Raw genomic sequence first — 22,925 nt, 5'->3', positions numbered from 1 at the left:
TATTTCAACAGCTGGAAATCATTCTTTAGTTAGAATGACTAAAAATGTAGAGATTCTTTAGTAAAATCAGTCTTTAAGAATGAATGGGTTTTTTTTTTTTTTCTCAGATAGTTTGGCAAAATATGAAGAGTTTTAAGTGATTCCAAGGAACTGGCCAGAGCCAATTTCCTGAGAGATGAACGATGCTTTGAGCACAAGGCTTTCTCAGCTCACCACCTCCTGTGGCCAGGATCCATCTCCTCAAGCTTAATGGATTCTTCTCTCTGAATTTCTGCCTTTGAGTCACTTGCCCTCCCTTTCTCTTATCTGCTGATAATGGATCATCTAACAATTGGCATCACGACTCGGCTTTTCCAACAGATGGTGCGATTTGTTTTCTGACAGGTGATTGCACGCAGTAATGAGAAATTGCCTTGCAGATTAGTCAGAGAAGCCAAGCTTGGGTCTTTATAAATGTTCAGCCACATGGCTGAGGAGACCAGGTTATATCACGTGAGACTCTGACAACAGTGACCCCAACCTAGGGCAAAAGCAGGCCTGGGGAAACCCAAGGACACTGGCCAGATGGCCTTGTGCGTTTTTCATATTCAGGAAGATAAACCTTCAAATCTATGTTCATGCCTACTGTACTGTTGGCATGATGTATGAGGGTGCCCAGAGAGGCAGCACCCAGAAGGTAGATATGTGTACATATGCAGATCATTATGCATACCTTCCTACAAGTATGGAGACATCTATATGTGACAGTTATAAGAAATCGCTCACATGATTTCAGAGCCTGCAACATCCTGCAACCTGCTTCTCACAAGCCCAGTGACCTGAGAAACTGCTCATGTGCCAGAGCAGAGGTGGCGGGCTCGGGGGGTGGGGGTGAGTCCTGGGCTGTGTTGGCTGAACCAGTAGGACCTAATAGCTTACACTTAGGTAGACATGGAAACCAAGGTCTTGAAGGTGCCAATGACAGCCACACTGTGAATCAGAGTCCTGAAGAAATGGTGCCGCAGCCCTTTGGTTGGACGTCAGCTCCCCCTCCGCCTTCTGCGAGAAGGAAATCTCTCAAAGTTCTCCAGCCTCGCTGCTTCTTTGGTTGTCGTCTCTGGGCCGAGCACACAGACTTGTGTTCTGAGGGGCCTCTGAGGTCACCCAGCTTAGGACCGTGGTCTGTGTCCAGGTGAGATGGGCCACAGGCAGCCTGAGGAGCGGCTCTCCCTGTGGTCCCTTGCTGGTCTTTCCCTCGTCCCTTAGGCGTCATGATGCTGAGCCTCCTGAGGCAAAGAAGCCTCATGGGTGGGGAGACAGAGGCAGTCCTGCCCTCACCCCTCCTTGCCCACAGATTTTGGGGCTAATTATTGGTTAATTCTTGTTAACTTGTATAAGCTTAGAAGTTACCTTTTTTTTTTCTTTTTGGCTTTTCGAGGTAGGGTGTCACTCTGTCTTAGGCTGACCTGGAGTGCACTATGTAGTCTCAGGGTGGCCTCAAACTCTTGACGATCCTCCTACCTCTGCCTCCCGAGTGCTGGGATTAAAGGTGTGTGCCACCACGCCCGGCTTAGAAGTTACCTTTTTTTAAGGTGGCCAGTTCCTCACAAAATATTTATGAGGGAGAGAAGAAGTTCATCTCCGAGAGCTCCTGAAATCACAGTGAAGCGCAGTGCATGTCTCTGGCCTGTATGCCACACCCACAGTTGTTGGGTGAATTTCAGAGCAATGCCAGCCTGAGGTCTGCTACCCAGGTGGGGCTTCGAGAGGAAGGGGGGCTGCTGTCCTCAGCACGCACAGCCTGAGCCATCTGACGCCAGCTGCTTTACCTAGACCACGTCCGAGGCCAGCTGCATGAGGCGTCCACACTGGTAACTGGTCTGCCCTCTAGGCACTCGCCGGGAAGCCTCCAGTCCAATTCACTTCAGCCTGCAGCTGGATGAGCTCCAGGATGGCCCTCCCAACACCGTCCCTGATGCTGATGTCGTCACAAGTGCTGAATTCTGGGGTGTTTTTATCCGTTCTCTAGTGCTGTGAATGCGGCTGACCAACTTGAAAATCAAGATTGGCTCACATCATGGTTCCAAGACAGCTTTTTTTTCTTTGTGGTGTGGACTCTACAGACCGTCTGGGGCACAGACGCACCCCAGGTTCAAGCCTCTCCTTACAACGTGCACAGGCCGTGGCTTCTGCTTTGGCCCAGAGCAGTGGTCTCTGGTCCAGCGGCCTGGGCAGCACCTGGACGTTGAGTCTTAGTGTTGGTCCCCAGCTTCCCAACACCTGCTGCCTTACTGCTCTTCTCAGGACTAAGTCTTCCCAGGAAGGCGACCCACCTCGGGCTGGAGGACTCTGGGCCAGGAATTCAAAGAAGGGAGGAAGGGAGTGTACGGCTCTGCATTAGGGATGTGAAAGGCAAATCTTCCAGGGCAGCCCAGGTGCCAGCACCTGAGGGCAGCATTCCTGGTACACAGAGTGGCAGGGTGACAGATGAGGCAGCAGTGAGAGGACAAGGAAGAGACCACAGGACAGCAAAGGACAGAAGAGGCTCTGACAGCCAACGGAGTTCTCCTGTAAACAGAAAAGTTACATTCTGAAGAACGAGAACTGACTGCCTACAGACCGCATGCTCCCCCTGAGGGACACAGCAGAGCCTCGTGCTCCTCTTGAGGGGACACACCCTGGCCCTAAATACCCAGCACTTGGGAACTGCCCTCAGTCCCCACATCTGTGACAACACGCTCACTGGGCTGGTCCCCTGCTCTCTTGTGTTCATCAGGAATGGCTTTCTGGCAAGCCCTTTCCTGTCACATGGGTCCCGGCGTGAGCCCACGCGGGCTGGTCACCCTCCCCTCTCAGAGGGCACTTGCTTTGTCTCCATCGATGGAGGCCTACCTTTGTGAGCTCCAGGGCCCTGAGAAGAGCCTCGGATTCTATTTCTCACTCAACTCACCCATGGATGTGAGATTTAAACGCCACAGCTGCATGATCCCACCACCCCATTTCAGGCAGCCCTGGACTGTCCAGGCCATGCTGCAGGCTTCCATCCGAACCCCACGTTCCCACAGGGGATGTCCTTGGATGCTATTCTCCTAACCCTGCCATGACTCCCAGGATCTGTCAGCTAGGACGCGTGTGTGGCTGGAAACGAACCAGAGGACTTGAAATATCCATTATATTTCCCCTGCCTTATGGGGCTGGGGATCAAATCAGTGGGTGGCAACTTGAACCTCCTCACCTTAGGATCCTAGAGGCATTGTGTTTGATGTATATCTTATGTTTTCTTAGAAATGGCACTCAAGGGCTGGAGAGATGGCTTAGCGGTTAAGCGCTTGCCTGTGAAGCCTAAGGACCCCAGTTCGAGGCTCGGTACCCCAGGTCCCACGTTAGCCAGATGCACAAGGGGGCGCATGCGTCTGGAGTTCGTTTGCAGAGGCTGGAAGCCCTGGCACGCCCATTCTCTCTCTCTCCCTCTATCTGTCTTTCTCTCTGTGTCTGTCGCTCTCAAATAAATAAATAAAATAAAATTAAAAAAAAAAAAGAAATGGCACTCAAGACAATGTGTTTGCATATATTTTCTTACACTTCCACTTTGTGTTGTTTATCAAAGTCATGTCTTTCACTAAAATTCCCTGACCAGCGATCTAGAAGATCAGGAAGAAACAGCTGACAAATTCTTGTTCTAGCAGCTGCGTAAGTGGCGTAGCAGTGATGCTCTCTGCCGAGTTAGGGTCCTAGTTCTGCCCCCCAGTCAGCAGCACTGGGGCGTGGGTGACTCCTTCTCAGACCTACAAACCTGTCCCGAGGCTCCTGGCTTTGAGCTCAGGAGAGCGGTTCTCCTTGAGGGAGACGCCTGGCGTGGCAGTTATTCTCAACTGTCAACCTGATGGTGTTTAAAATCACCATGGAAACACACCTCTGGCCAGGCAGTTTCTAGGTGAAGTCAATTGAAATGAGAAGACACAAAGGAAATGTGGGCAGCAACATTCCATGAGCCGGGGTCCTGGACTGATGGGAGGAGGGGGGGGCCAGCAGCAGCACCCCGCTGTCCTCTGCCGCTGCTTGTGGTACCACGAGACTGGCCACCTAAGCCCCTGCTGCCACGCTTCCCCACCCCATAGTAAGCTGTACTGCTGGGCTGGAGAGATGGCTCAGCAGTTAAGGCATTTGCCTGCAAGCGCCTAATGACCTGGGTTTGATTCCCCAGTGCCCATGTAAAGCCAGATGCCCCAAGTGATACATGCGTCTGGAGTTTGTTTGCAGTGGCTGGAGGCCCTCTCCTCTCTCTCTCTGTCTGTCTCTCTCTCTCTCTCTCTCTCTCTCTCTGCTTGCAAATAAATAAATAAAAGTACATTTTTTTAAAAAAGCTTCAGAATGTACCCTCAAGCTGCGAGTGAAAGCAAACCCTTTCTGTTAAAAATTACTTTGTCGGGCTGGAGAGATGGCTTAGCAGTTAAGCGCTTGCCTGTGAAGCCTAAGGACCCCGGTTCGAGGCTCGGTTCCCCAGGTCCCACGTTATCCAGATGCACAAGGGGGCGCACGCGTCTGGAGTTCGTTTGCAGAGGCTGGAAGCCCTGGCACGCCCATTCTCTCTCTCCCTGTATCTGTCTTTCTCTCTGTGTCTGTCGCTCTCAAATAAATAAATAAAAAAATTTTAAAAATTACTTTGCCAAGGTATTTTGTCCTGGCAACAACAAAGATAGCTCATTACAGCATATGTCTCCAGAATATCTTCTCACAACATCTGTGCTCACTAAATCTCTCTCTCTGCCCCTCCTCCCTGGCCTGCCAGCCACCACTCTGCTCTCTGAATTTAATTGGTCCTAGTGTATTGTATAATATTTCCTTGGGAATTAATTAATTGGCATATTGAACGTACTGAGGGATGTTTGCAAACCGTAAGTAAAGCACATACGAAGATTAAGAGATTAACTTGCAGCTGCACCAACCTCCTATGTCACAGCCCCAGAATCATGACTGAAAAAGTTTGAGGTTCCAACTGTGGCCATGCTAATATTCACCTCTATGGATTTTCTGGAACTCAACTGCTGTGAACTTGGTTGTCTGGTTTACTTGCTAATATATTACTAATGTTTGATTTTCTTAAGTGGGAACATGGAACATATGTATTTAATATTGGCATTTCTTTTGGCAAATGGGTGGGTGTTTTCAGCCATGGAAAAAGGACTGATATATTTCACCAAATGTAAGACAATATTGGCTTCAAAAATGAGTCAACTTATTAATTAATTAATTAATTAATTAACTTATTTATTCATTTATTCACTGCAGTTCTGGGGATTGAATGCAGCCAGTACATACACATGCTAGGAAAGAGCTCCACCACTGAGTGATATTCCTAACATAAGCATATTGAATTTAAAGATATTAAAATATAAGAGGAAACGTGTGTGTCTTGGAATTTACAAACTACTAAACTTAAAAATCATGAAGTCAGGTCAGAAAAGTAACTGTTAACAGTTTCCCTGTTGGACATTAACAGAAAGGCATGCAGGCATGGTTAAGAAGTTTCCAAAACTTCTGCTAGCTCTTCATCTGGCTATTTCCATGGGGTGGGGTGGGGGCCATGACTGATTCTTTACCACATGTCTCCCCGCTTCCACAGGGCAGATGAGCTCAAAGGAAGGCTGCTTCAGAGACCTGAGGGTTCAAGTGAATGAATCCTTCTGCAATGCGGAGACCCGACCTGTCGCAAGGCCTGCGTCGTGCAAGGTGATGGCCTGTCCCCCCAGGTAAGCAGCGTGGCCATCTTTGCAGGTGTCTGGGGTACCAAGCACGAGAGCTGACAACTGCTGTGATGCGATCTGAGGCAGTAAAGAGGACAATGGGCTGAGCTGCCTGAACAGAGGACCAGAAGTAGTCTGGAAGTGCTCGCATCTTAAGAGGAAGTTGTGACCTTAGCATCCTGGTTTCTTGTTTCATTGTCTTCCCATTGATCAGGCAGACACATGCTATAAGTAATGGGTTCTCTCTTACACCTAGACCCAGTCACTTCTCTACCCTGCTCCTTCCTTCCCTCCCTCTCTAGCATCTTTTCTTCCTTCCTTCTTTCTTTTTTTCTTTCGACTTTCAAAGCAGGTTCTCACTCCAGCTTAAGCTTTCCTGAAACTCTGTAGGCCAGACTGATCCTCCTTCCTTAGTTTTTCAAATGCCATCACTCCCAGATTTTTGTTTGTTTGGTTCATTGTTTTCATAACTGCGTGAAACGTGCTGGAAAAGCCACTCCCATGACCTGTCCAGGTTGTGATGGCCAGGGACTTGCTGCCAAGCCCTAAATGTGCACACGTGACAGGGAGTGTGGTAGAGACCATACTTTCTGCTATCGGGAAGACCGTGCGTCTTGTTTGCTGAGACGTGGAGTTGAAGATGGGCAAGAGAGGCTGAGTGGGGGTTTCTTAACCCACGAGCCCCTGGCCGCACAAGGCCTGATCTGTTAGAACCTGTCATCTTCCCCTGGGGGCAGGTCACAGAGGTGGTGAGGGTGTCCTTTGCGATGACACATGATGAAATTCTAAGTTCAAGACCTTCAGAGAGCACAAGGCCAGCAGACTCTAATATAATGTCTAACACAAGGCCATGGTGAAGATGCACAGGACGGACGTTCAGTTCCTGGTTCAGAGAATGTCCCTTGAGCGCACACATTACTAAGACGGTGGCGCTCAGGAAGGTGTGAGGCAGTGTGTCTGTTCTTTTTGGCCTTCCATGTGTGTGACCAGTGGCTTCTGTCTCCACATGCCCATGGAAGTGCTTTACCGGCACATAAGGAGCTTGAATGTCATTGTCACGGTGAGGACCTTCTCCAAAAGATGCTGTTCCCTCAGCACAGGGGTCCTTGGACCCTCACCAGCTCCACCTCAGCCACAGCCCAACAGCCATCCTCCTCCTCCCTAGCCCTCCTCGCTCCCCCAGATCCCTTCCTCCCCTCCAAAGCCCCCGGGGCTCTCTCACCGCCCTCTGACTCCCCCTCAGCCTTCTCTGGGTCTCCCTGCAGAGCCCCAGCTTCCTATGAGTTGAGCACTTGCATCATTTGAAAGCAGAGACTGAATCACACCGCTCAGTCCCTGCGTACGCACCGGTTCATATAAAGGAGCGTCTCCTCTTCACTCTGTAACTTCCTGAACTCAACCACAAACAGCCTCCCAGGCTGCAGTGGCCTCACGGTGCCAGGGGATGCTCTCGGATGGAGGAGGACACCCCTGGCTCCTTGGGGTTCCTGCAGAACAAGCATTTGAACAGATACAGAAGAAATCAGAGGCTCTTTCCATCTCAAGCTTGTGTGCAAATGAGGTCACACCGGCACTTGGTATGGGGTCATCACCTCACTTTTGTTCTGGCCTCCCTTGACTTCAAGTCACAAAGGTGAGACACAGGACACTGGGTGCAGGGTGCAGAGGGACACAGAGCTGGCCGACTTCCTGAGTGACTCTCCCTCGCAGCTGGCGCTCAGTGGCATAAGAGGAAAAGCTCTTTCTTTTCTACGCTCCTCTCTTGCACCCATGAGCCCCGCGAACACCCGTGTATCTGTTCCCATGGCCAAGAAGAGGAACCTGACCGAGCAGGCTGGCTCTGAGGGAGGCTCTGGCTCACAGGACTGCCAGCAAAGCAAGTGGCTTATTCAGCCAATCACCCACGTGGCTGACACTGCACCTCAGCAGGTGGGGCTCCCCAGGCCCGGGCCTACCTTGCCACCCACAGCCTGGCCTCCCCGCCGGTCCCCCACCTGCTCAGATTTCCTTGGAGGACACCCCACAGGCGCCCCCACTTCTGTTTCAGCGCTGTGTTTCGGAGCCCACAGGAATTGTTAGAATCGTCTCTCTTTGCACATTCATTGATCTTGAGTGCAGAAGCCGTCCCACGGTGGCGTCAGGTCAGTGTCTGCTGTGACCACACTGGTAGACAGGGTAACAGAGGATGTTTGGCAGAGCTCGGTGCCAAAGCCTTCTTTCTCTTACTGCATGGGTATATGAGGCAGGGCCCTTAGTGTGTGTGGGGAAGGCTGGAAGGTGGCCTTCCACAGGGGAGTGTCCCCAGTGACAAGCAGGCTCAGGAGCAATGACCTCCTCACCCTGAGCACTCGCCTTCCTGAGATGGCCTCTCGGCTTCCTAGGTCGCTTTCCCACCACTGTGCCCTCACCTCTGTTCCATCAGAGAACCCAGACATGCTGCATCTCTGCAATCAACACTCTGTTAGCCGGGGGTTCAGCTGAGACCTGGGGGTGCTCAGGTAGCATTGCTCAGCTTGCCCAGGGGGCAGGTCTCAGGGCAGGAAGGGCGAAGTCTTCCCAGCCCCCCGTGCCAGCCGGGACACCACACTCCTGCACACTGAGTCTGCGTGCACGAAAGAGTACAGGCGCTGTCTGTGAACACACCCCTGAGGGAGACAGTCACACGCGCAGACCAGCAAAACCAGCATTGCTGGGCTGGTTTCACTTGCTCATTCAGCCACGGAACCAGTCACAAAGAAACTAAGTCGGAGCGAGGAGAACAAAAGTGTTAAAATTTTGCATGAGAATGTACCTTTTCATACCTAGAAACCTGCCTTATGCAATTCTGTATTTTACGCTTTCGAGATTTTGTTTGATTTTTTTTTTGTTTTATTTTTGCTATGCCTGTAATTTTGTTTATGGATTTAAAGGCTTTTGTGTGGCACTTTTAGAATCAGAAAAATTGAGAAGCTGCCAAGATTTATCATCTATTTCCTTCCTATCAGCAACGCCCCCCCCCACTAACAGCTTCATATGCATATCTCACACACACACACACACACACACATATATATGTGTGTGTATATATATATATATATATATATATACACACACACACACACACACACACACACACACATACTAGTATGTGTATATTTATACATTTATATTATCAAAGGCAGAGCTGCACATTGGAGACAAGAATACTTCTGCTATTTTTTTTTCAGTAAACTTAGGTGGTTCTTGAGATTAAATTGCAGCTAAATTTTTCAAAATATTTTCTCTATTCTGGTTTCCAGGTCTCAAAATTCACACTCTACTCAACATGCTCAAATAAAATGAAAATTCACATAGTCCTTCCATATTTGACATGCTTATTGTAATGAATGCTGTCCTAATAGTTCAAAATATGCCACATGCTTCAAATAGTTCAGAGAAGGAGCATAAAATAAGCTGATGCCAGATAGATAGGAAGATGATAGATCAGTAGATAAATAATGGGTAAGTTGTAAGTGGGTAAATATATATTAGATAACTAGATGGCAAATAAAGGATATATAGATAGGTAGATGATATGTAGGTAGGTAGGTAGGTAGGTAGATAGATAGATAGATAGATAGATAGATAGATAGATAGAAAGGATATATAGATAGGTAGATGATATGTAGGTAGGTAGGTAGGTAGATAGATAGATAGATAGATAGATAGATAGATAGATAGAAAGGATATATAGATAGGTAGATGATATGTAGGTAGGTAGGTAGATAGATAGATAGATAGATAGATAGATAGATAGACAGACAGACAGACGGACAGACAGACAGAACACACAGCATGCCACACAGTCAGCCTGTATCTTCAGGAAATACTTGCTAACAACTGTAAGCTTCACTCTGTAAAGACTTTGGGGGAAAAAAACACACACACATTATCATACAATGTTTCAATACAATGGCTGCCCATGCTTTATTTTCTGATCCTGGAATATCTAGAATTATGGTTGTATTTCCAAATTCATGGAAGCTTTGGGGTGATTTTTTTTTCCTACCAAGTGACCTTACATTGCAAACAAAGATGGAGTTAAGTAAGATTAGATTGTTTTGGCAATTTAAGACTTTTGTTGGTAAAGAGTGGAGTTTTTGGTAAGTGTTCCCTGTGGGGATAGAGGCATGTGGGCTCTGCTGCAGAAGGCCTGTTTACGTGGCAGCCATTTCAAACTCCTGGGGATTTTATTTAAATCTGTTATGCTCTAATTTCTTCTTTAAAACCTGTTATTGAGAAGCTGCATACATGCACGCACTGGAATTGGATCATAATCCCTTCTGGTTACTTAATTTTACTCCTCTCTTCTGACCTTAATCCCACTGAATCCTTTCTTTTCAGCTATCCCTCTTATATTTTGATTTTTTGTTGTTGTATGTCTTTGTGAGGAAAACATACAAAACAATCTCACATTGCAATTATCATTTCTCAATATTTCCTCCCAAAGTTGATGTTGTAATTGGCTTTAAAATTAAAGTTGCTTCAGCAAGATTTCACCTATTATTATTATTAAATTCTTGCCTCTAATGTTGTTTTGCAAAGTTCGGTCTATTTGGTGTGAATTCACACCATGACACCAGCTTCCATATACTCTGATTATGTCCTGGTTTGTGTCCCTTAACTCTCTGTACTTCAAAGGACCATGGAACTGGCTTTTTTCCATACCTTGAGTTAGTCCACAGGGTTTCAGTTTTATCAAGCGAATAATATCTTTTTGATACAAAAGCGTAATTTACTAATTTACTTAATGTGAGTTGCAGCTGCTATCACCCTTAGTTTATTGCGCATCTTCTACTTTTCATGCCCTTTCTCTGCATTTTACATTTCCTTCCCATATCTGCTAGGAGCTGCATATCCCATCCTCTCACACCACTGCTTTCTGATCAAAAGTAATTTGTGCACATGTTGTCCTGGGGGATTTCACTTTAATCAACTGAAGAGTATCTCTTTCCTCTTTTCATACGTAAGCTTAAATCATATGAATGTGATTGTTGCTGTGTTTGGTCATATATATGTGTGTGTGTGTGTGTGTGTGTGTATGTATGTATAAATGTGTATAAAACCAAATCTATACAGTACAGATAGACGGTATGATGACAGCATGGTGGCTTCAGTATCTAGGTCTGCTCATGCAGGATTATTATAAGGCTCTTAGAACTAGTCCTGTGCACACACACTGGTGGATGTGGGTGATGGTGGTGAGGCTGATGGACAGAGCAGTCCAGCATGGTGCCCGTGAGCTCACGGGGCACAGGACAGGGAGAAGTGGTAGCGAGAATACGAAGAAGGTTGTTTCTACTAATTGTTCTGTGAAAGAACCAAAGGTAGCCCATGAGGAAAGGAGCTGATGGTTTGAGCCTAACAGGTCCTACACGGAACCTGTCCACCAGATTCTGGGTAAAGACATTCGGGGCAGAGATTTGAGCTAACCAGAATTAGGATAAGACGAAAACAAGACATAGCATTAAGTTGCTTGTTTCAGTGACTGACCAGTAAAACTGCATCTACCAAGCATGGCATGGAGGTAGGACTGTGATCTCAAAATCAGCATAGGCTGCATAGCAGCATTCTCTCTCTCTCTCTCTCTCTCTCTCTCTCTCTCTCTCTCTCTCTCTCACGCACGCACACACACACACACACACACACACACACACACACACACACTCAGTGATGGGAAGCTAAGTCATCAAATAGAGAGTGTTTGAAGAGGACACTTTCTTCTCACTCTGTTTGGAATCTCTGAGCTACAGCATCTTAACACTTCCTAGTCAAGATTGAGGCCCCCTCCTTGACCCCCTCATTGGTCAATACTGAGGCCCCTCCTCCATCCCTCCCATTGGTCCAGACTGAGGCCCCTCCTCCACCCCCCATTGGTCAAGACTGAGGCCCCTTCTCCACCCCTCCCATTGGTCAAGACTGAGGCCCCTCCTCCACCCCTCCAACTGGTCAATACTGAGGCCCCTCCTCCATCCCGCCCATTGATCAAGTCTGAAGCCCCTACTCCATCCCTCCCATTGGTCAATACTGAGGCCCCTCCTCCACCCGGCCATTGGTCAAGATTGAGGACTCTTGGCTTTTAATCTCAGCTAATCTCAGCGTTTGGGAGGCAGAGGGAGGTGGAGCACCATGAGTTCGAGGCTACCCTGAGCTTACATAGTGAATTCCGGGTCAGTCTGGTCTAGAGAGACCCTACCTAGAAAAGTAAGAACAAAAAACAAAGACTGATCCCTTCCTCCATCCCTCCCATTGGGGCTTTGGGAAGTGACGTCAGTCCTCCGCAGCCCTCCAGGGTCCCTGGCAGAGGGAGCGGAGGAAAGGGTGCGGAGGGTGTCCCTTCTGCCTCACGCTGCAGCTCTCCTGAGGACTGAGCTAAAACCCCTATTGATCCTGTTTAATGTGACAGGATGATTTGTAGATGAGCCAAAACAGCAAGCATGAGTTACTGGGTTGTGTTCCAGAGGATGGTAATACAGCATTTCAGCAAGATAAGATCCTCCGAGCTTTGAAGTGCTGGGATGTTGGCTGGAATTCCAACATAAGAACTTTTAAATTATTCTCATGCAATTCTAGATTTTTCCCTGAAAATCCACCTGAGTCATTTTAGAAGAGTCATTTTTCTACTATAATTGTACTTCATGTAGCCATGACATCCCATTTCCACCATCATTTACCAAAATAAAAGATAGGTAGGTAGATAGTTTCTCTCAGCTAAAGCCTCACTGGCCTCCAAGAGCTGGGGAACTAAAGAGGCAAGCAAGGGCTGGAGGGATGGCTTAGCAGTTAAGGTGTTTGCCTGCAAAGCCAAAGCACCAGGGTTCGACTTCCCAGGACCCACATTAGCCAGATGCACAAAGGGGCACACATGTCTGGAGTTCGGCTGTAGTGGCTGGAGGCCCTGGTGCGCTCATTCTCTATCTCTCCTCCTTTGAGCCCTTAAGAGCTGGACCTAAAACCAGAGGAATGGGTTTCTGAATTGAAATAGGAACTTAATGACTTGTTTTATACTGTAATCAGCATTTGCTAGAAAGACAGGTTGTTCTTGTCACTTTGTTGTCAACATTGTCATTCTCAGATTGCCTGTCATTTAACCATGCTCTTATCAGATGTGTACAAATAGTTGTGTTGACTAGAGTAGCTGTCTTTATAATGGTCCTAGAATGTAGATGGCAGTGACTTATCCATCCGTTTCGTCATATGGCCTTGAGATTTTTTGAGAGATATGGATCAGATTACTGAATCTTAGATATCTCTCATCCTTCTTTTCTCTCCTGAGTTTCCAAGCAAGTAGCCCTATTTAGTTTGTCAGATTTCTGATAAACCATATGTAACTTTCCACAGCATGTTTAACATTATGAATATATAAGGAGTGGCAAGATTGCTCAGTGGTTGAGTGCTTACCATCTGTGTGAGCAAGTGTGAAGGCTTGAAAAGGCCTGACACCACTCAAGTTTGATTCCCCAGCACCCACCCATCCATGTAACCATCCATGCCTGTAGCCCTCGTCCTGTGGGAAGTGGTGACCAGAAAATTGCTGGGACTCATGGAAACATCAGCTCTGTGTTAAGAGACAGAGAGACTTAATCTCAAGGAAATACAGACAAATGACAGAGAAGGACACTCACATTTTCCTCTGACCTGCACACATGTGTGCACACACTTCCCACTCACACCACACAATACAGACTCCAAATAAAAATGTGCATATCTCTTAAGCAACAGACCCAGGCTTGAAGAGATCCTCAAATGAATATTGTTTAATTCAGTGGTATTTTCAATTAAAACATCACTTTGAAGGAGAAGTTTGTCTTGCTGGAGAAATGGTGTTGCAGGGTGAAAACAAAATCAGAAGCCTGCACAGCACCCGGTGATGTTAACTTGAGTGGTTGGCCTTCTAAGCTCATGCACAGGGTCCTGAAACACAAAACAGACCCTTGATACACGTCTGCCATGGCCACCAAGACTGCAGTCGTTAGAGAAGACGACCACAGTCTCCCCGGGTGTTTAGCTTTGTCTGGAAGCAACACAGGCCAAGCCCCACGCAGGAGCCCCCTCTCCGTTCCCACAGCCCTCACAGACTGCTGTTGCTTTTGCACCAAAGGAAATCCAACCATAAGAATTCTCTAATGATTCTGATGCATTCATTGCTTATTTCCTTTATGTAAAGAGCATGAAAGAGAAGGGTCCGTTTTAATTTTCAAGTTCAGTGTGTAAAGTAAATATAGGCCTTTGTTGAAATTAGGGAAGCTAATGGAGATACATGTGGGTGTTAAATCTCCCATGTTTGGTGAAAAGGCCTCTATCATTGTCATTTTGAGACCCTATTAAATGGCTAGCATATACTGGGAAGGCAAGCACTGTGGGGACAGCCACAGTTATTAGCAATATAGATGAGAGATTGAACAACTGAAATATGGAGGAAATATCATTAAACCTATTGACAGGGGAAAGTGAATCCCAGGGTGACCAACTCATTCCAGATCACCTGGACCCTTCCTGGATTTAAAACTATTTCCTCTCTCCAGGAAACCCCATTCGTCCCTTAGAAAACCAGATAAGTTGGTCACCATGCCCTCTCTCTACATGTTTAATATTCAAGCACACTGAATCATGATAGAAAGCATTATTCTCTTTCTCTTCTAGCCAGCGACACTCATCCTTTGGGACTCTAAAGAATCACTGCCTTTTGAATGGGGGATCCAAAGTTACCCAGGGAGTGTGTGCGACATGTCACGCTGTAGAAGTGATAAGAGGTCTGTGACCTTCTAATATAAGTTCCTGATGGAGGCCATAGTAAAATAATGAATCCCAGGATTAATCTTACCCTGGTCAGATGAGGAAATGTGCACACGTGTGCAGGAAATCCACAGAATGGTGAGGAAAACGCCCGCACCCTGATGCCCTGTCGGGTGGCCGTGGGCACCTAGTGTGGGGCCACCTGGGAGAGTGTTTCACTGCTGCATACTGACCTAACTCATTTGTCCCAAGTTCATGTGCATGTGTCAGGAAATGCACCGACAAGTCACATGTAATGGACGTGACTATATTTACGTGCATGCAGAGAAAATATAGGAGCTCCCATGAAGCCCAGATTCACTCACAACACGGTGCAAGCCCGCCTGTTTCCCAGTGTTCCGTGGTAGGCGCCTCCACCCAGGGCCTTGAACGAGAGTTCTCTGACCCTCAGACCCGTCTCCCTGGGTCATCCTGCGGTGTGTTGTAACGTCCTGTTGAGCGCGTTACACCACTGGGACAGAATGCCTTCATTGCGTAAGGAAACTCATGTTGTCCCCAATGGATTCTGTTGTCAAATGCTGTCAAAGTGTTGTTTCTTTTTAATTTTTGTTTATTTGAGGGCAACAGACAGAGAGAGAGAAAGAGGCAGATAGAGAGAGAATGGGCACTCCAGGGCTGCCAGCCACTGCAAACAAACTCCAGATGCACGTGCCACCATATGCATCTGGCTTATGTGGATCCTGGGGAATATGAGCCTAGAATCGGGGTCCTTAGGCTTCACAAGCAACTGCTTAACCACTGAGCCATCTCTCCAGCCCCCGCTCTGATAGTTTTAATGTTCTAACTTTATAAAATATTTACTCACATTCTCATCAAACATTTTGATTGCTTAAATATTTGATTTCTCTTCTCTCTCTCTATCTATCTATATAAATTTTTAAAAACTATTTACTTATTTGCAACCAGAGAGAGAGTATGGGTGTGCCAGGGCCTGATGCCACTGCACTTGAATTCCAGATTCATGTGCCACTTTGTGCACCCAGCTTTGTGTGGGTACTAGGGAATTGAATACTGGTAGAGAAGGCTTTGCAAGCAAGCACCTTTAACTGCTGAGCCATCTCCCCCACCCAAAGTATAATTTATTGTGATTTAAAGAATAAAATGTAGGCGTCCTCAGTTTTTCTTCCAAGGCCCAATGCTCTGTCCCCACAGTGCTTGTGAGGAGTCCCATCCTCCCTGTGCTGACTTGGAAGGTCAAACCACCACCAAGATCTAACCTCATGTGCGTGAAAGCCTGGCTGATCCCCTGGGCCTGCTCACTGTTCCTTGCTGTACTCTGCACCCTTGCTTCCTGGAGGCAAACTTCACTTTTCTCCATGTCTGTTTCTTAGGATTTTCTGGCCTCCTTCTGAATGTATTTTTATCAGGAGAAATTTATATTCACGAAAGCAATAATACATGAAATTACTTGCTTCACTACCTAATTAATCCAGGGCTGTTATCATGTAGGGGTGTTGAATGTTATCAGATGCCCTTCTTGAGATTATCACATAGTTTTTGTGCTTTCCTGTTGACATGACTACTATATTATTTATTTGCATAAATTGAACCATCCTTGCATAGCTAGGATGGAAACAACTTGATCTTGGTGAATACTATTTTTTTGAAGTGCTATGGAATTTGACTTGCTAGTGTTTTGTTGAAAATTTATGCAACTATGCTTACCAGTGATAGTGGTCTAGCACTTTTTTTTCTTGCTTGAGGGAGAGGGAGGCCCTGTCTGGTCCTGGTCCCCACATGGTGCTGGCCTGTGTGACTTTGAAAGACTTTGTACAAGTGTCTTCTTTGCAAGTTTGGTAAACTATGATAGCAGTGGTGTCATACATGCCAGGGTTTACTTTTTGAAATGTTGATGCATTGTTAGAATAATTTAATGATTTAGGAAAATTCAAACCTCCTAAACATGAAAATCATCTGTCAAAAGAAACAAGCCTTTTTATCTTCTTCACTTGGTCATTGAGTTTCTCTCAGTGAGTTTTTATCTTCTTCACTTGGTCACTGACTTACTCTAACTTACTTGAGTTTCTCAAGAGCCCTTGTTCCTGTGTTAGCAAACACTAGAGAATTTCTAAGTGGTCTCACTTCTTTTCCCTGGTCCTGATTAGAATGTGTCTCCTCTTTCATGGTGATATGCTGGCTCTTCATTGAATCCTGTTCTGACTGCATTTTCATTTGTTTATCTACCTAAGGAAGCATCGTAGATACTGACTTTTCTATAGTGGACTTGGAGCAATTTAAAGAACAAAAATCGTAGACAAAAATGTCTAAGATTGTGACTTTCTGCGTACAGCACAGGGTGGACCGTGGTCCCTGCCCCTGCCCAAGCCCAGGAAAGCTGCAGGAGCCAGTCCTCTCAGCCTCCACGCGGGGACTCCTGTGTGACGGGTCCTGGGGACAAGAACATTCGCCTCCTCTAGCGTCCGGGGACATGAGATTTGTAGGCAGAGGGTGGGACCCTGTAATGACCCACCACAGCGGAGTGATGGTCAGCTGATCCTCTGTGTGTCTGTGTGACAGTGTTAGCGTTGAGACACTGGGGGACACCTGTATTCCCGTGCGTGTCCATCCCTCACAACAGTAAGGGCGATGACTTCAAATTGTGAAGACAAGCAAGGCATGTCTTTACTAGCTGTGTGAGACTTACCACAGATTACACCCTTCTCACTCTCCTGTGAGGAATCCTAGTGGATCTCTATGTATTCTCTAATGTATTGACGGCTTCAATTTGATTCATTTTCATTATAATTGCACTTGTATTTCACAATGCTCATACATAATTTTATGTGTGTGTTGTCTTTTAATGGGTAGGTATTCAATTCTGTTCCTCTCCTGTTTTTAATCATTTTGTATTTTCCACTGTTACTTTCCTTTTATACCATCTGCTTTAGAGCTTGATTTTTATTTTTATTTTTTAAATGTGCTTTAATTTAATTTATTTATTTGCAAGCACGGAAAGACAGAGGGAAGAGAGACACAATGGGCACACCAGGTTCTCCAGCTGCTGAAAATGAACTCCAGATGCATGTGCCCCTTTGTGCATGGGGCATTTTACATAGGACTCAAACCTGGGTCCTTAGTCATTGCAGGCAAGCACCTTCCCCACTGAGCCATCTCTCCAGCCTTGACAATATATTTCTTTTTGTTGTTGTTGTTTACTCTGTTTATTTATTTATTTATTTGAGAGTGACAGAGAAAGAAGCAGGTAGAGAGAGAGAGAGCACAAATGGGCACGCCAGGGCCTCCAGCCACTACAGACGAACTCCAGATGCATGCGCCCCCTTATGCATCTGGCTAACGTGGGTCTTGGGGAGTTGAGCCTCAAACCAGGGTCCTTAGGCTTCATAGGCAAGTGCTTAACAGCTAAGCCATCTCCAGCCCTGACAATATATTTCTAACACTACAGGATTCACCTCTACAATTTAAAACCATGTGACACATCGTGGGTGTTGATTTTTCAACTTTATACAGAAAATTAGAGCCATAAAGAGCAGGTGAGGGTGTGGTCACTCACGCCTTTAATCCCAGCATTCAGGAGGCAGAGGTAGGAGGATCACCGTGAGATCGAGGCCACCCTGAGAATACATAGTGAAATCTGGGACAGCCTGGGCTAGAGTGAGACCCTACCTCGAAAAACTAAAACAAAACAAAAAAAAGCAGGAGAGGCAAAATGAGAAGAGGTCTTCTCTGAGGTGATCCTTCTCTCCTGCTCCCCTCTAATCAGCCCACCCCCAGACCAGCCCCTCCCCTCAGCTCATCTCTTTTTATTTCTTTTTTTTTAGATATGGACATATTTAGTATGTAAACACCACATGTTGGTCCCATCCTTTCCCTCCTCCCTGTCCCTTTTCTATAGAGACCTTCTTTCTTGGGGATGCAGGTCAACCCCAACCCCATGAGGATTGTGGGTCGTGCATTATGGGGTGGAGAGGCAATGTCTCTGTGCAAAATGTCCCAACTTGTGGTTCTAACCATCTTTCTGCCCCTTCTTCTGCAAAATTCCCTGAGCCACGCTGGGAGCATTTTAAGTCAACTTCAGTGATGGGCTCTTAGGAGCCTCTGGATCTCTGGTTTGGTAGGTGTTGTTCATCCTCCGTGTCTGTCTCCTTCACCCTGGTGCTGATGTCAGGATCTCTAAGAAAGTGGCACCCTTGCCTATCTCCCCAGTTCCTCTGTGGGTTCGGCTGGGCCGGCGTCAAGTGCGCTGGGGCGTTGCCTGCGCAGGCCCAGCTCCCGTCTGCAAGAGAAGCAGCTCACCTCCTCGGCTTGCTTTCTGCGCTGCTAAGCTCGGCCCAGCCGTGGCGCATGCTATGCACTGTCGGGCCAGTGAGGTTCTAGTGCTCCCGTGACCACTGCCCACCCTGCTGCCCTCGCCATAGCCATAGCTGCGGGCTCTGCTTCCCGGTCATGACGTCTGTCCATGAGCCTGGCTGCCCGTACTAAGCCTGTCTTGCTCGTCAGTGCTCCCCTGGCCTGAGAGCGAGGGTCTCGTGGAGGGTTCGCAGAAGGATGAACCCACCTAGGGTCCCAACTGCTGCTTCTCCTGGATGCTGTCACCCACCAGTGGTGCCCTGAGCCTCCCCTGGGGCAGTCTTTGGTAGAATGGCCACTGTGGCGGAGCCCTGTGTTTTGCAAGATGGCGTTGGCTTTCACCACACTACCCCTCACTTCCGAGCCCTTCGAAGAAAGGGTTGTCGCGCAGCCTTGGCATAGGCCCTGCTTGAGGGCTCTCCTCCCCCTCCATCCTGTCTGGGACACTCCCGGTCCCCCGGTGCAGCCGACTGCTGCTGCTGATCTGTCCTGATCCATCAGGGAGCTCACCTGGGTGCAGTATTGCAACCAGCAGGGGTGGTTTGGACACCAGGAGCTCCTTTGTTTCGGTCATTTTGTTACTGTCCATCTCTTAGCTGCCCACTTGATTCTTGGAACAAGAAATCTGTACCATCTAACCTGCATCGTCTTTCCACAGCTTCCACCATGAGTTTTAAGTTTTATTTTTGTTTTGTTTTGTTTGTTGAGGTCGGGTCTCGCTCTAGCCCAGGGTGACCTGGAATTCACTATGTAGTCTCAGGGTGGCCTCGAACTCATGGCGATCCTCCTACCTCTGCCTCCCGAGTGCTGGGATTAAAGGCATGCATGCACCACCACGCCTGGCTTAAGTTTATTTTTAAGGCTCAGAGAGACTTATTTTTACACACACACACACACACACACACACACACACACACGTGCATATGGTGAGAGAGAGAGAATGAGAGAGAAAGCTGTTGGCATAGCCCCCACTCATCCACCATGTGACTACAGACACTACCAGAGGCCTGTGCTCAGACCCAGGCTGACCATAGCAATGCACTGCTGTTCTATGGAGGCATGCTGCTCCCCCGCCCAGTAGCAGGGCACTGTTGAGGGCCTACCCTGGAACTGGCAGCTGGTGATACTCTCTCAGGGACCTTTGTCACCATATTCGTGACAGATCTTCAGGAGTGCAGCTCAGGCTGTTGGAGCACGCAGACACTGTCCCCGAGCCCTGTCCAGCCCGGGTTTTCCAGCTGCTTCTGCACCTATGGGCCCATTTGCACGTCAGTCTCACTGTGCTCGGCATAGTAGGTGCCCCTCGTACACAGGCTTGATGTGAGGACCGGAGTTCGTCCAAAGGGAACTCTGCATTTCCCACTGGCTATCATGACTGGCATTGCTGGAATTCTGTAACTAGGTGGATTTGACAGGGTTTAACAGGGCAGGTCATTTGCTGGCGGTTTTCTGCAGAAAACGAGGTGTTTCACAGCCCGTGCTATGTCGCGTTGTGAACTTAGAGCACAATATGCAGTGAGCCACACAGGGGGTGCCTGTAGTCACCCCGCACCTGCCCCCGCACTTCCCATGCCCTCGGTCTTCTACAGAACAGCCTTTCAGTCAGCGCCCAGCATTAAATTCTCCAGGTCCCTTCCCAGGTCTAGAAAGCCCAACACAGCTCTCTCACGGTCACCTGGGCACGGGAAGGCCTGACATACTGTGGAAGTAAAAGAGAGACATCACGGTGTGGTCTGAGCTGCCATGCTTTTCAGTGAATTGTCACTAGCTGCTGCACTGGCTGGCTGCTGTCCCATCGTGAGTCCTTTAAACCAGCTGAGCCAACGCTTAGGGTCTTTGACGTGGAGCTTTTCTGCCCCAGCTTAAGAAGATCTGGCATCTGTGAAACCATTCAGGTAGAAAAGAGCGATTTCTGTTCTTGTTTGTTTGTTTGTTTTATATTTTTATTTTATTTATTTATTTGACAGAGAGAGACAGAGACAGAGAGACAGAGAATGGGTAGGTGGTCCAGATCCTCCAGCTGCTGCAAGCAAACTCCAGACACCTGTGCCACCTTGTGCATCTGGCTTACGTGGGTCCTGGGAAGTCGAACCTAGGTCCTTTGGCTTTGCAAAGCAAATGCCTTAACTGCTGAGCGATCCCTCCAGCCCTTTTCTTTCTTTCTTTCGTTCTTTCTTTCTTTCTTTCTTTCTTTCCTTCCTTCCTTTTTTTTTTTTTTTTTTTTTTTTGAGGTAGGGTCTCTTTATCTTGCACAGGCTAACCTGGAATTCACTCTTTTGTCTCGGGGTGGCCTCAAACTCACAGTGATTCTCCTACCTCTGCCTCCCAAGTGCTGGGATTAAAGGCGTGTGCCACCACTCTTGGCAAAAAGAGTGATTTAGGATGCCTTTGTAGGTATAGTAAGCACCTTTGAGTCATTGGGCTGCATTGCAACAGGGACTAGCAAATTATACCAATTATAATGCAGCTCATGTTACTAATGAGCTATTCATGTAGTATATTTCCCCTGTATTTCTGCACCAGTGTTTTCAGAGGCAACAGGTCATTGTGATATTGGCAGCACAAATATCCTAGAAACTCTTGTGATGTAATCAGTGAAGCTTTTCACTAAGATTCCACAGAGTGGCAGAGTAGTGTTAGCTAAAATAGCTAAGGTATCAATTAAGTAATCTGATAATATTCATAAGTTTTATAACTCTCCAATAACTACCAATATTTAGGACTCACTTGATAGGGAAGAATTCAACCTTATGGGTACCTAAGGTTTAATAAGAATGAAAATCCTGACCAATCTGCAGGTGCTCTGATGATGAATATAGAGGTGACTTTCCAGACATGGGAACCAGGGGGTAACATCAACATGTCCTCCATATGCTATGTGTTCATTTTCTGGACCTATTCATTGTCCCCTGGTGCCACAGTTGTGACCTACTTTCTGTAGAGAAAGGAATTCTTCCAGCCTTATTGAGAATGATGACTGTGACTTTAAATATTAACCGGGTGTTCTTGGCAGAGATCTGACCTAGCAACACTTATGAGCCAGGAAATCTATCTACAACACCCAGCATCTCCACACCTGGGTCTCTGCTATCTGAAAGCTTTAAAGACAAGACTTACAGATCCTTAGAAACCATGACAATCAGATGCCATTGTCACCATGGAAACCCCAGTAAGTGAGCCTGGGTCTGAGGTCACTTCTGACCCTCACTTTTTTAAAATGTATTTTTATTAGATAGGGACATTTTTAGGAACTATAGAAATGATCCCTGAAAGTATAGTCTTAGATAAGGACATATTTAGTATGCAGACAATATAGGTTGGTACCATCCTTTCCCTCCTCCCTGCCCCCTTTCTGAAGAGGCCTTCCTCGTTGGGGATGCAAGTCAACCCCATGGAGTTTGTGGGTCATTATGGGGGCGGCAGTCAGTTATGGGGGAGAGAAAATGTCTCTGTGCAAAATATCCCAACTTGTGGCTCTAACAATCTTTCCTCCCCTTCTTCCATAAAATTCCTTGAGCCATGTTGGAAGCATTTTAAGTCTACTTCAGTGATGAGCTCTTAGGAGCCTCTGGTTCTCTGGTTTGGTAGGTGTTGAGTGTCCTCAACATCTGTCTCCTTCACCCTTGTGCTGATCTCAGGTTCACCAAGAAAGCAGCACTCTTGCCCATCTCCCCAGTTCCTCTGTGGGTTCAGCTGGGGCCAGGGTGGAGTGCGCTGCTCATCCTCGCTTTTTAATTTTCCTCACTCTGTCTATTTGCAATCAGAGAGAAAGAAGAGAGAGAGAGAATGGGCACATTAGGGCCTCTAGCCACCATAATTGAACTGCACCACCCTGTACATCTTGTTTTACATGGGTGCTGGGGAATTGAACCTGGGTCATTAGGCTTTCAGGCAGGCACTTTGACTGCTGAGCCATCTTTCCAGCCCCAACTCTCACTTTAATTTTTGCTTAGAACCAGCTGTGAGCATTCATACCACATGCAGTTCGTTATTCACTCAGCCATCACTGACTGCTGTCACATTATTTTATAAGGCAAGGACATCCAATTCTCAGCACTGTTCTTGGCAAGCTAGCCTCAC

The 22,925-nt window shown here is 47.1% G+C and overlaps 1 protein-coding gene across 4 annotated transcripts in view; it reads left to right on the top strand.

The window, feature by feature from the left end:
- The window catches only part of Adamts16 (ADAM metallopeptidase with thrombospondin type 1 motif 16), a 121,495-nt gene that overhangs the window by 74,624 nt on the left and 23,946 nt on the right, over window positions 1-22,925 (top strand). For all 4 annotated transcript variants that reach the window (XM_045138964.1, XM_045138963.1, XM_045138961.1 and 1 more), the window contains one exon: window positions 5,603-5,729. In XM_045138964.1, the coding sequence (XP_044994899.1) occupies window positions 5,603-5,729 (127 nt within the window). The remainder of the gene's footprint in view (window positions 1-5,602; window positions 5,730-22,925) is intronic.

This window comes from Jaculus jaculus, chromosome 20, assembly GCF_020740685.1.
Source record: "Jaculus jaculus isolate mJacJac1 chromosome 20, mJacJac1.mat.Y.cur, whole genome shotgun sequence".
Classification (NCBI taxonomy): Eukaryota; Metazoa; Chordata; class Mammalia; order Rodentia; family Dipodidae; genus Jaculus; species Jaculus jaculus.
This window is presented reverse-complemented; position numbering and strand designations above follow the sequence as displayed.